The 13,527-nt window shown below is 38.8% G+C and overlaps 1 protein-coding gene across 5 annotated transcripts in view; it reads right to left on the reverse strand.

Annotated features, from left to right (window-relative positions):
* ankrd44 (ankyrin repeat domain 44) overlaps positions 1–13,527 on the reverse strand; it is a 123,062-nt gene that overhangs the window by 37,515 nt on the left and 72,020 nt on the right. For all 5 annotated transcript variants that reach the window (XM_052019651.1, XM_052019669.1, XM_052019678.1 and 2 more), the window contains exon 16: positions 7,018–7,129. In XM_052019651.1, coding sequence (XP_051875611.1) covers positions 7,018–7,129 — 112 coding nt within the window. The remainder of the gene's footprint in view (positions 1–7,017; positions 7,130–13,527) is intronic.

Raw genomic sequence — 13,527 nt, forward strand, 5'->3', positions numbered from 1 at the left:
CTTTTTCGAGGTACTAGACAAGGTTGCCCTTAAAGCCCTTTATTATTTGATATTGCTTTGGAACCCTTGGTTATTGCACTCCGGGACTCTTCAAATATATGTGGCATTACTTGCGGACAGAAGATTCATAAGATCTCTTTACGCAGATGACCTGTTACTTTATATTTCTAATCCGGAGGAATCTATCCCCGCAGTACTATCACTGCTAGATCAGTTTAGTGTTTTTCTGGCTATAGATTAAATTTTAATAAGAGCGAACTTTTTCATTAGAATTTTATGATTGTTTTTTGTGGCTCTACCCAGCTTTGTGGTTTATTTAACAGCTTTTGCCCAATCATAGGAACACATCATCATTTCCTTTTCTCAGATCCAAAGTCAAAAATATCATACTTCTTTTGATGGCAATTCATCTGCCAGTTTCACCCACACATTTAATCCAAACTTGGCTCAGCAGGTAGCACTCTTGCCCAAGTCAAAAATGTTTGGGTTCAAGTCCAACTCTAGAAAACAAAAGCCAGTGCAGTACCAAGAGTGAAATGTACTGACTTTCAGATGTTATGTTAAACCATTATCATCTTGGGCATGCAGTATACAAAAGATTCCATGGTTGTACTTTGAACATAAGCAATGGGGTCACCTTTGGTTTACTAGCCAATATTTATCCCTTAACACAACAAAAAAAAAGTCCTGAACACACTGATCCTTCTGAAAGCATTTCCTTGAAATAATGGAAGGATACTTATTTTTTTCCCTCAATTTATATGCATAATCACAGAATCCAGAACTTTGGAAAATCAGGTAATTTCCTTGCATATTTCTTTTTTGGCCTGAGGTGGAACTGTTACTTTGTACAAATTAGGCTATCTCGAGTCTTATGACTTACTGTATTAACATTTTTCTAATTAGATTAAATCTAATTTACGACATATTTAAAAGTTCTTTGGATTTCTAAAATGCTTTCAAAAAACTTGACAAGTCTCCCATTTCCTTATTGTGTATTGTGGCCTTCTTGCATCTTCTTTTATTGGATACACCTTCCTCTTGACCATTCTCTCTCATTTTTTAGTTCTTCGTTTTGGTATTTCTCAATTTTATTTTTCCTTTTCCACCTCCTGGCATTTATACGAATAGTTACAACTTCTTAACCAATTTTGCAGATGAGAGGCTGGAGATAAGTATTGAGATGTACAGATGTAATTTGGTCTGCCTTTTAAGGTCATGTGGAGGCAGAGAAAACTTTTTTTTGCTTTTAAGGTCATATGTTCCATCCTTGTGCATTTGCCATTAAAACTCACTTGTCCTGAGTTTAAAGAGAATGCCTAAATAAATGTCACAATGTATGATGAGAGATGAAACCACAATGTGATTCTAACAGATCAATGCCCATCTCCAATGACTGATCAGTGTCACCGAAATCTTTTGGTCACAGTTATGCACAAGGCACAAGGAGAGAAAGTGAGATGGTGTGTTCTCTTACCACTAATCATTTACTAAAACAGAGAACCTGGTGACAGGAGAAATTCATCTAAGAGGCAGGTAGGTAAATGCAGCCATTCCTCTACCAGAAAAAGTCTCAAGCCCTTCTATCTCAGTCCTAAATACCAAACTGCTCATCCAGAATCCGTGAAAATTGGTTCTAAATATCTCAATCAAGTGAAAAAGCCTCATGTCATCAACCATGAAGATTCTGCCAAGATTTATTAAGATCACCTTTCATTTTTCAAAACCACAAAGAATCTAAGCTGTCACACCCCAGGAATCAATCCAGCAAACATTCATCGCAATCAAGTAAGGAGACAAAAACCAGACAAAGCACTCCAGATGTGATCTCACTACAGCCCTATCCAAAAGCAAACCTTTTCCAAAAGGCTAACAAGCTATTTGTCAATCAGATTTTTAAGGAATTCAATTGACACCCCCTAACCAAAATCATTTTGGTTTCCATGATCTTGTGGAAAAAAAGTTTTCACTCCCGAATAGTCCATCTCCATGATTTTATGTTTTGTTTAGTTCATCTGCAACAATCCATCCAAAGCCTTTTAACAGAAGTACAATATAACGTAGTAAGGTTTCTCCTTTAGTTCTGGGATGCAATTTTCATTGGATTGTTGAAGTGAAGTTGTGGTTTAAGTTTTCTCTCAAACACATCGGCATCCCAAATTGAAATAAGATCTTTCATTAACTAACACAGTCAGGCTGCATAATAGAATATAATAGTTTCTTCTTGAAAAGAAAACTACTCTTTGCTTAGTGGAGTCTTTTGATACTGCTGGAAACATGTTAATCACAAAAAAATAAACATTTTTTAATAACCACATTCAGTCCTTTCCCTAAGAGTAACTTGATTTCAAATCAGTGAAAATGAAAATCTCCACCAACCCATTTATGACTTTTAATGGCAGGCACTGATCAGACTTAATATTTAAAATCTTTTTAAAGCATCCCTATTCATCCCTGGTATGGACCCTCCAATGTACAGGATCGCAAGAGGCTGCAGAGGGTTATAGACTCAGCCAGCTCCATCACGGAGACAAGCGACATCTATCAAGGACCCTCACCACCCAGGACACACCCCCTTCTCTTTACTACCATCAGAGAGGAGGTACAGGAGCCTGAAGACCCAAACTCAACGATTCAGGAATAGCTTCTCCCCTCCGCACATCAGATTTCTGAACAATTCATGAACACTACTTCATTATTGCTTTTTTTTGCACTATTTTCTTCTGTAATTTATAGATTTTTTTATGTCCTGCACTGTACAGCTGCTGCAAAACAACGAATTTCATGTCATACGTCAGTGATAATAAATTTGATTCTGCCTTTGCACAAGAAAATCAAAGCAATTAAATTTGATAAGGCCCTTTAAGTGCAACTAACAGATGCAAAGAGAAGAAACTGCTAACTTTATTAATTCAATCTGGGCACACTGAGCTTTATGGGCAGGGTCCGATTTGATTGTTTTAACGGTGATTTTCAGACCAGTGAAAAAGACTGCAGAAATTCAACATGTTGGACAGAACTAGTATAAAATCAATGAACTATAAGCAAAAGTTATGTGAAGCAGTGGATACTTGAGGGCAATATTCAGATTCAATATTTTCCCACAAATCAAAAAACTTTTCTGGCAAATATACAAGTTAAATATAATTGAAATTTATATACTAAAGGCATTTTACTTCAACCAAGGGAAAATGTGCATAATATTTACAAGATATAATAGAAATACAAAATTTATAATAGAATAGGCAGTTTTAGAGTCAGGGTTGAACTTCTTTCCATGACCCCAATTTTTAAACCAGGGTCAGAAAAATAAATTTTGTAAAAGGTTGCAATGTCTAATTTTGGTTGGACATCTCTTTTGCTTAAAGTTCCAAGATTTTCATGCTAATAATGCAAGTACAGCAAATTTGATTTAGTGCAATTTTCTAAAATAATTCAATATACAAGATGCATTTTAATAAGATGCAAATTTTCAGTGATTTCCATGGAACAGGAGAATATACACACAAGAACATGGCATTCACGTTATTTTTTCTGAGTTATTTATAACTATGTATTAGTTGCTAATATATTCCTGCTATTAACTTCTGTTCTTTTAGCTGTCAGCAATGGAAGCATTCCATTAGAATGGCATTTATGTGCATTCCATTCATATTTAGATATCAGTGTTTCTCAATCACATGATGTCAAAGAACTTTATATTTTAATTGCATGGAATTACTGTGATTATTTCCTACTTAATTTCAACTGCACAAAGCTCCATATTACAGATCAAGATGAGGTATTCCCAAAACCCAAGCAGAAGGGTAGAAATGTCAAACACCGGAGGACTTGGAATATCTAACGGTGAAGTGTCGCCCATACTACTGCCATGGGAGTTCACTTCAGCTGTCCTGACAGCAGTCTACATCCCACCCCAGACGGATGTGAAGCCTGCACTCAATGAACTATACTCTGTGGTCAACAGCCTTTAAACGGGTTATGCTAAGGCCCTCTTCATCATTGCCAGTGACTTCAACCAGGCCAACCTCAAGAGTGTGTTACCAAAATACTACCAGCATGTCTCCTGTCGCACTAGGGGCCCAAACACCCTTGACCATTGCTATTCGACAAAAGATGCCTACCAAACTAACTCCCCACCCTCACTTTGGTAAGTCAGACTACCAGGCTGGTCATGGCACGCATTAACTCCAGCCACCCAGGAAACCTCGACCCACTGCAATTTGTCAACCACCGAAATAGGTCTACAGTGGACACCATCTCCCTGGCCCTACACTCATCTCTGGAGCATCTGGACAGTAAAGGCACCCATGTTAGGCTATTGTTTATTGACTACAGCTCCACCTTCAAGACTACAATTCCAAGCAAACTCTGAGATCTGGGACTCAACACCTCCCTTTGCAAGTGGATCCTTGACTTCCTGACCAACAAACCGCAATTAGTAAGGATAGGCAGCAAACCCACGGCATGATTATTCTCAGCACTGGTGCCCCACAAGGCTGCGTTCTCAGTCCCTACTCTACTCCCTATCCACTCATGACTGCGTGGCCAGATTCTGCTCTAACTCCATCTACAAGTTTGCAGATACCACCATAGTAGGCCGTAACTCAAATAACAATGAGTCAGATTACAGGAAGGAAACAGAGAGCCTAGTGACATGGCGTCATGACAACAACTTTTTCCTCAATGTCAGCAAAACAAAAGAGCTGGTCATTGACTTCAGGAAGGGGGGGGTAGTGCACCCACTCCTGTCTATATCAACAGTGCTGATGTCGAGAGGGTTGAGAGCTTCAAGTTCCTAGGAGTGAACATCACCAATAGCCTGTCCTGCTCCAACCACATAGACGCCATGGCCAAGAAAGCTCACCAGTACCTCTACTTCCTCAGGAGGCGAAAGAAATTTGGCACATCTCCTTTAACACTCACCAATTTTTATTGAAGCACCTTAGGAAGTCTCCTATCTGGATGCATCAAGGCTTGGTACGGCAACTGCTCTGCTCAGGACCGCAAGAAACTGCAGAGTGTTGTGGACACAGCTCAGCACATCATGGAAACCAGCCTCCCCTCCATGGACTCTGTCTATACTTCTCGCTGCCTCAGTAAAGCAGCCAGCATAATCAAATACCCCACCCACCCTGGTCATTCTTTCTCCTCCCCTCTCCCATTGGGCAGAAAATACAAAAGCCTGAAAGCACGTACCACGAGGGTCAAGGACAATTTTTCACAGTACCTCAGTACAAGTGACAACAGTAAACCAATTCCAATTCTTTTAAGATTAGAGGGGGGATATTTAAAGGCAACGTGAGGGGCAAGTTTTTTTTTAAACACAGAGAGTGGTAGGTGCCTGGAGTGGGTTACCAAGGTTAGTAGTGGAATCAGGCAGTTTGGTAGTACAAGAGGCTTTTAAATCAGAAAAATTCACACATGTTAATGGATTAAGTGAATAGACAAAACTTAAAAGGCAAATACTGGCAAGGTTGTGATCATCTGATTCGAATATAATTTAGTTCATAAATGGTGCAAAACATGACACAGTAAGGGTGAAAAAGATTTAAGCATCTGTGCATGTGAATCATTAAAATGTTATGGAGAGGTCTAAAACAAAAATCCGTGATGGAATGCTGGACTTCATATTAAGACAACTAGAACACAAAAGATTAGAAGCCATGCTAAAACTATACAAAGCCATGAGCAGGACCTCATCTGGGGTACAACCTTCAATTCTAGGACCACCATACTAGCAAAGAAATATTCACCTTGAAAGTAATGATGTGTTGATTTACCAGAATTGTACTATTGCATACATGAAGAAAGATTAAACACCTAGGGTAGTATTCTGTTCAGATGAAGAGCTTAATTAACAGAGTTTTCAAAAATTAGGGTGAATCTAATAGAATACTTGGGAATACAGAGGAATAGACCATTTAATCTCACAAGCCTATTCTGGCATTCAACAAAGCCAATGGTGACTTAATTCATATACACTGGGTTCCCTCGATATCATTCAGTATTTTTGATTAACAGATATCTATCAATCCCCACTTAGAATTATTAAATGACCTAGCATCAATTGCCAAATGCTGACACAAGTTCCATTATGCACGGAAGAGCGTTTGACATTTCTGGTTTTAGTCATTGTGCGTCTATCAACTTTTGGACCTGGGATGGCCATTTTCAGGTTAGAGCATAAGACTGGAGTTAAAAGCAGGTGACTTGGAAAGCCTGGTGGAATCTAATGGTGCAAACCTCCTTTGATGTCACTTGTGTGAACAAAACCTGCAAGTACCTGAAAAGGGCTAAGACTTGCTTCAACAAAGGTTAAAGGACTCTACTCTGCGTTGGCAGTTGCTGCCTTTTTCTGGCCAAGTGCCTTCTTTAACTTAACATTATTAGTTACCTTCCCCAACCATCATCAATCCTGCATCATCGACCCCCTCCTTACCAATAAGACCCTCCAACTTCCCACCCAGGTTTGACCAAATATCCCCTCATCCCAAAACATCTGCCATATCAAATTCCCCTGCTTTTTCTCACTCAAACCCCGATCTCCTTCCAGATCCTCCCCTTCTATCCAGCCCCTTTTATTTTCCCTAACACACTCGTGCAATAGACAGATTGAAAAGGCGGCCTCAAATGGTAGAATACCACAGCCTCCTCATCAACAGGAGATTGTGAAAGTTCTACTATGTCAGTTTTAGACCATTTTGCCTCGTTCTTTGTAATCCAAAAGTTTAAATCTGAATTACCATTGTTACACTTGAAGTTATGTGATAATTAGTTAGCCTTGAAGCTATTTGAAGGATAATTAAGTTGCTTTAAAGAAACAGTACAATACATCAGAAAACCTGAATCAAGGAAATCACACAATATCAAGTGCGTAATTTATAGAAATGGCAAACTTTGTGGCATCATAATAGATTGTTAAGAATACTGTAATTTAGTTTTGTGTTCTTGCATTTATTTTGCTATTTTTCTATTAATGTAAAGGCTGCATCAAATAAATATAAAATTGCTTACCAGCTCCAGGCATTGCTTATGCCCATATGCAGCAGCATAATGTACGGCATTATAACCCTGCTTGTCTCGAATTGTTGGATTGGCATCATTGTGAAGCAAATACTGTAAACAGCTGTAACATATTTGACAAAAGACAGCAATTAATTTGCATTGCAATGTTCCATTTTCTCCATCACCACCTGCGACCCCATCAATATAGCACAGACATAGTCGTGGTGGGTCGTATTACTATATCCAATTGACACACACATTCAACTTATACAACACAGCAACCAAGCAATTCATTTGTTCCAAAATCAGAGTATTAAAACAATATCATGTGTTGTGCTTGCACTGGTTTCAAAAGTTACAAGATCATGATTTTCCATTGCAATCAGCATGCAACAGTGCAGACAACTTTCTGTTTAAAAAATGTTGTCTGCTGTAGCAAAAGCTGAAATCCATAAAAAAAGTTCAATGCATGTTCACACACCTATTTGCATTAAGCCACTGTTATGACCCCAGGCCTCAAAAAGGATGTGAACTAACAGTTGTACATGCTGAAAGCGAGAGGGAGGAAAAAAAAAGAAAAAAGGGAGAAAGAGAGAAAAAAGACTAGAAAAAAGAAAAAGAGAGGCAGATGAGGAAGAAATAAAGCAAGAATAGGCCAGTCAGCCCCATATTGAATGGTGGAGCAGGCACAAGATCATGGCTGATACTTTTTTTTGCAATATCACTTGCACCTACGCTGTATCCCTTGATTTCCTTAATATCAGATGTACTCATGGCCAGGAGAGTATAATGGAAGAGATCCATGCAAGAGTCCTTTGTACTAGGGGTCAAAGAGGCCACCCCAGAAGGGAACTCATCTCCAGAAGTGACACCCAAAGCAGTACAAGGTAGTTTAGACAGAAGTGTTGTGAATTCATTGGTGTGAAAGTATGACTATACTCAACACTTACAAGTGGAAAGTGTTCTTAATTTCAGCCCTGACCACTCAATCATCAGCTCTCTTTCCCCACAACCAGAATAGACGGCAAGATCCGCTGCTTTACTCTCCTACCCTTCACACTCACTGGCAGCCTCAAAATTACTGTCATTCTCATTACCTCCCTATATTCCCTGACAGCACTCAGTGGGCACACATTAATCAAGCCAACCACATCATGGTTCAATGTCATTAATTTGGCATTGACCTTGCAAGCCAAGGTGGCATGGAGCTGGCACCTGTTGGAGGAGGATATGCCCCACTCAAACTACTAGACTGACCAGTCTGGAAGAGAGGACCATCCTTCTCGTGGGTTATTAGATAGACAGGCTTGACTTCCCAGCTCAGCAGAGCAAACCTGCAATCTCTCTGGTTTGCATTCCTTTGAGAGAGCTGTGTATGAGAGAGCATACAGCTACAGTATATTAGTTAAGAAGACAACCTTGAGGAGGGGTGACATACTTGAAAAATCAAAATGCCATATGGATTGCACCAAGGAATTAAAAAGGGGGCCATTGCATAGGCCTAAGTGTCCTATTGATCCCAAATTGTCAAAGGGAGGTAGAAGACTGAATATGCAGGTACTTTCCCAAAAGCACAAAACTACCAAGGCTGGTGGATTTCATCTACCTTTATGTTAACAAGGGCAGTAGTAGAGCAACAGTTATGGAAGCCAATGAATTTATTTAAATGGATTGAAGTGAAGTGTTGTTATCAATATGTAGCAAGACCAGCAAAAAAGGGGCTGGTATAAGACACTGTGCAAGTGGAAAGGGTGACAATGTTTAAGGCTTCTTTTTTTAAAATGCATTTTGAAGGCACTGTCCCAGAAAAGGACTAAGATAGGACTGAAGTAAAAAGTTCTCAACAGGGATGAAGCTAATTTAACAAGGCTGTGATATAATTTGCAAGAACAGTTTAAGAACAGCCACATGAAAGCAAGTAGCTGTCAGAAGTGTGCAGCAATAAAGGGGTGACAGCGAGGGTTCAGACCAAATCATGAGGAATGGACATAGTTGGATAAGGCAAAATGAGGAAAGATATGACTAATACCAAAAGTTCAAGATAACAGAGGAATCGGAGTTTTGGGAAGATATCAATGTATTAATTTGGTTGGCACAAATTAGGCACATGAAGTTCAAAATGAACAGTGAAATAATGCATCTGGGAGGGCAAACAATGCACAGAAACACATAATAAATAATGTAAATACTAGCAGAGGGGTACAGAGGGATTGTGGAGTGCATGTGCCCAGATCCCTGAAGATAGTGGAATAGGTAAATAAGATCGTTAAGATATACGGTACTTGCAGAGAGGTCATTTTAGAACTCTGTCCGTTACTGCTTAGGCCACAGTCACAATACTGTATACAATTCTGTTTACTACCCTGTCGAAAACATGCAATGGCACTAGAGCTTGTACAAGTGCTTTGCAAGGATTTGCAGGGGCTCAAGATTTACAGTTACAAGGAGATACCAAAAAGACTAGGGACAACTTCTTTGGGAAACAGTAAAATGAAGGGAGATTTACTTGTGGTTTACAAACTTATGAGAAACCTCAACAGAGTGAACAGAAGGGACCAATTGATCTTGGCAGAAAGTGTGTTATCTGGGAGCATGGATTTAAGGTAAAAGGTTCAAAAGGGGAATTTACTAAAAAAAACAATTCACCCAGGAATAGTAGGGGCAGGAGCTCACTCCTGGGTGAAAAGTGGAAGAAACATTGATCACATTTAAAAGATGCCTAGATGAGCACTTGAAGTGATGTGACCTACAAGGGGTGGGGCAGGGTCTCAAAACCAAAAAGCATCATTGCCAATTATATACATTCTTCTGTCAGCAACCAGAAATGCTCTGGCACAACATTGACTGATGAAGCAAGTTTCTGGTTCTGTGAGGGTGTAGCCCATGCTACTTAAAGTCTTCCTGCCATCATTTATGAGCAAGCAGTAGCTCCTCTACAGGAGCAGGAGGATATTTTGCAGGATCACAGTACAACCCTCATAATACATAGCTGCTTTGCAGAAGGGGCCCCCAGGGTCAGTAAAGGTTTAGCGGTCATAGCAACAGTGGTGTGATCCGAATCACAGCAGATCTGCACACAATGTCTTCTGTTTCCTCCAGAATGGGAAAAAAAAATCAGCATTTACACACTATTCATGACACTTGGACTCTGTCTCTAATGATCATAAGTTTCCACTCAGAATGGTCTCTTAATTGGGACAATTATACCTTGATGGATTCATGCATCATTACTAAACAAAAATTGCTTGAAGTCAGACTTGGCATAACATTCAGAGAGAAAATTCACCTTAGGATGACTTACATCTCATCTGCAAATCTTTTTCATTGTTACAAAAAAGATTGAAGAGATCTAAATAGCATAATCAATGACCCATTAGTCACTATAGTGACTTCATTTCCAACAGGATACAATTAGAAAAAGATCATTCAGATATCAGGATCGATAGATCCTCCATTACAGTGGACCCAGTGTGACATCACCTTCAAACATATTCTTGAGAAATATAAAGAATCATCTCTTACTTCCTGTGTCTGCCTAAAAACACAGCTACCTACGTGTGCACCTCTTAGGTTCAATCATTCAAAACATGGTGAAAAGGCCAACATCGCATTGTCTTGGGTTCTAGTCTTCACCATAAATGATTTCATGCAGTTATTGAAGATAATTAGTGTACTATTTAATGGATTACCATTTTCTCATCATGCCTCAGCATGCTATTTAACCTAACGGAGAATTAAGAGCCCATTACACCATATCTTATTTGGTGCCGAGACATCTGAGGATTTGATCCAGTTGATAGATTGATTCAACCAACTGACCTAGATCTAGATTAGTCTACCATTTGAACTAGATCTGCAAGGCTGGTTAATAAATGGAATTACTTGTCATAAGTGTAGTAACATTGCCTGGAAATGAATTAAATAAATATCAGATGCTTTGAGGTCTAATATGAATGCAGCCTAACATGGCACGAAGCCATCACAAAAAGTACCACAGCGGGAGCAGATTGAATTCACATTGAGGCAAATGATGTGTTCAATGAATTCTCGTCATACTTTGGTATCACTTCGCTTGTCTAACAGGGATGTCAAGTTCATTACTAGAAGCTATACAATGGAAAAAACAAACATCTTGATTACATGATGAGAATCTCTAATTTCAATAACACCTTTTCCAAAACCTGTGCTAGAGTGGTCAACTGCTGGAAAATTCCTGCAGAATCTTTGAGATATTTTCCAAGCCTCTTACTAAGAACGTAAAAATGGTATTGTAATGGTAGATATGTTTGAGTGAGTTGCAAACAAATATATTTTGTATTTGAGAATCTGCAGCCCATTAGATGGTTCCTGACAGCATGTCCAGATAGGATATCCCATCTGTGCTGCCTTCCACTTGCAATTTCTGTGACCATCACTGTTAGGGGTGAATCCTCCATCCTCAACCTTCTTCCCCAAAGCCCTATTGTTGCCTGTTTGCCGAGTCTTGCAGTAAGCTATAGACTGCAATGAAGTAGAAAACTGTCCGGCAAGTACTCAAGGGCATCTCTTGAACAGTGCAAGCAGTTAAATCTTATTTTAAAGTTAAATGTTGTCTCAGCTAAGTTCCTTGTGCTGCTGTGGCTTTTTTTAATGGTGGCACTAAGCTGCAATGGCTAGAGGAAGCACAGGAGTGAAATTGGAAGGGAATAGTGCACTGTCACCAAAGTACATCCAGTGGGACAGTGTGCCTGCTGATAAATGAAAGACCAATGTGACTACCTTAAAATGAAGGAGCCATGACAACTGTCAAGCCACCTGGAACAGAGCTCAAGGAATTACCTCTGATGGTTGATGAAAACCTGGACATTGGTTGAGTGGAGGCCATTACAATTCACATAGGACTCGGGTTCTTAACATGAAACTACACTTTAACAGCCTGAACCATGAGAAGTCAGCAATACCAGCAATCCCAATCCCTTCTACTCCCCTCCCTCATATTTTGATCTGAAGGAAAAACATGTTATTTCTCCTGAAATATTAAGCATATCAGCAATGTTGCAGTAAGCAAGAAACTGTGATACATGGTATAGGACAGCTGTAGCCACCTGGAACAGTCTTATGGCTATTAAGTTAAGTATGACAGTGAACTTTTTCTCAATTATTAGAGCTATCCAATCCAGGAGCAGCAGTGGTGCAGCAGTCAGCCTCCAGAATGCTGTGGAGCAAAATGTAGAAGTTGCAAATCGCACAGCTATGAAACACACTGTGTTAAGAAAAACTGGTCCACAAGTGACCAACAAAAGTAGGCTTTGGAATAGCATGATTGACTTTATCAGGGGAGACTGGAAAATGGAATTTTTCACAAGGATTAACATCAGTAGATATGAATCCAACACAGGAAAGGTGACTTGTGCAAATGCAAATCGCTCTAATAAAATGGGAAAATGGTTATTATGTTTCACTCCAGGAAAAAAAGGATCAATTATAAAACAATGCTGAAAGAAATAGCGTTATAAGATCAAATTTCTAGGTCAATGTATTTAGCCACTCCTAAATTAAACACAATTGAGTATCTTGACCCATTACAGAAGCTTTGAGTCAATCCCCTTGAATCCATATCACTAACCATCACATCATTATCCAACAAAACACACAATGCTGCTGTGCTACAATCTAGGATATCTGTGCAAGATCCTCAATAGCTCAGTTGTTCAAACCTGAGGGTAAATTATTCCAAACTCCAATGATTAATATTTTCTCACGTATACAGAAGTCTGCTGATAATGGCAAACGTTTCAATATACCATCCAGTATGTATTTGTGTAAAAAATTGTTCAGTGACTTTTTGTCTGCTTGTTGTTGTCAGGTAATGCTAACCTGCAGAGGATTTTAATTCAACATTAAATGATAAAGTTCCTAATTTCTCATCTGAAAAGTTTCCAACTAAAATAACTTTTTCAAAAAATGTTAAATGCACAAAAAAGTAAAAATGACAATGATTAATCTGGGCTTTTCTATATAGCTGTAACAAATTAAACCCAAACAAATTAAATAACATCTTTGTGCCCAGTTCTAATCCATTTCACTTCCCCTACTCCAGAAAATATTGTAATTTCCAACCAAGAAAGAATTTCATCAAATTATTCACCCCAGCTACCAAATGTGTAGAAGTTGATCTGGAATTCATAGAATTCCCCCTCCTTCCTGTGTGGAAAGAGTTGTGCATTTTTGAACTGACACAGATATACTGTAATCCCAAGAATAACTTAAAACCCATTAGATGTATAGTCAATACACACAAAGTAATAAGCTTAATCCTCCTCTCACTACTTCGTAGTACAGCTATTTAATACCTCAATATTTTACACCCAAGTAGAATTTCAGTATTCATAACAAAACTTCAATATACTACCATAAATCAATTATTCTAATAAAATAAATTTGCCAATTCATTGTACATGTACTACAATGATAAAGGACACTATTTTACAAACTGAATTAACATTTACAATTAATACAAGCCCAGCAGCACAATTTTAC

The sequence above is a fragment of the Pristis pectinata genome, chromosome 1 (assembly GCF_009764475.1).
Source record: "Pristis pectinata isolate sPriPec2 chromosome 1, sPriPec2.1.pri, whole genome shotgun sequence".
Classification (NCBI taxonomy): domain Eukaryota; kingdom Metazoa; phylum Chordata; class Chondrichthyes; order Rhinopristiformes; family Pristidae; genus Pristis; species Pristis pectinata.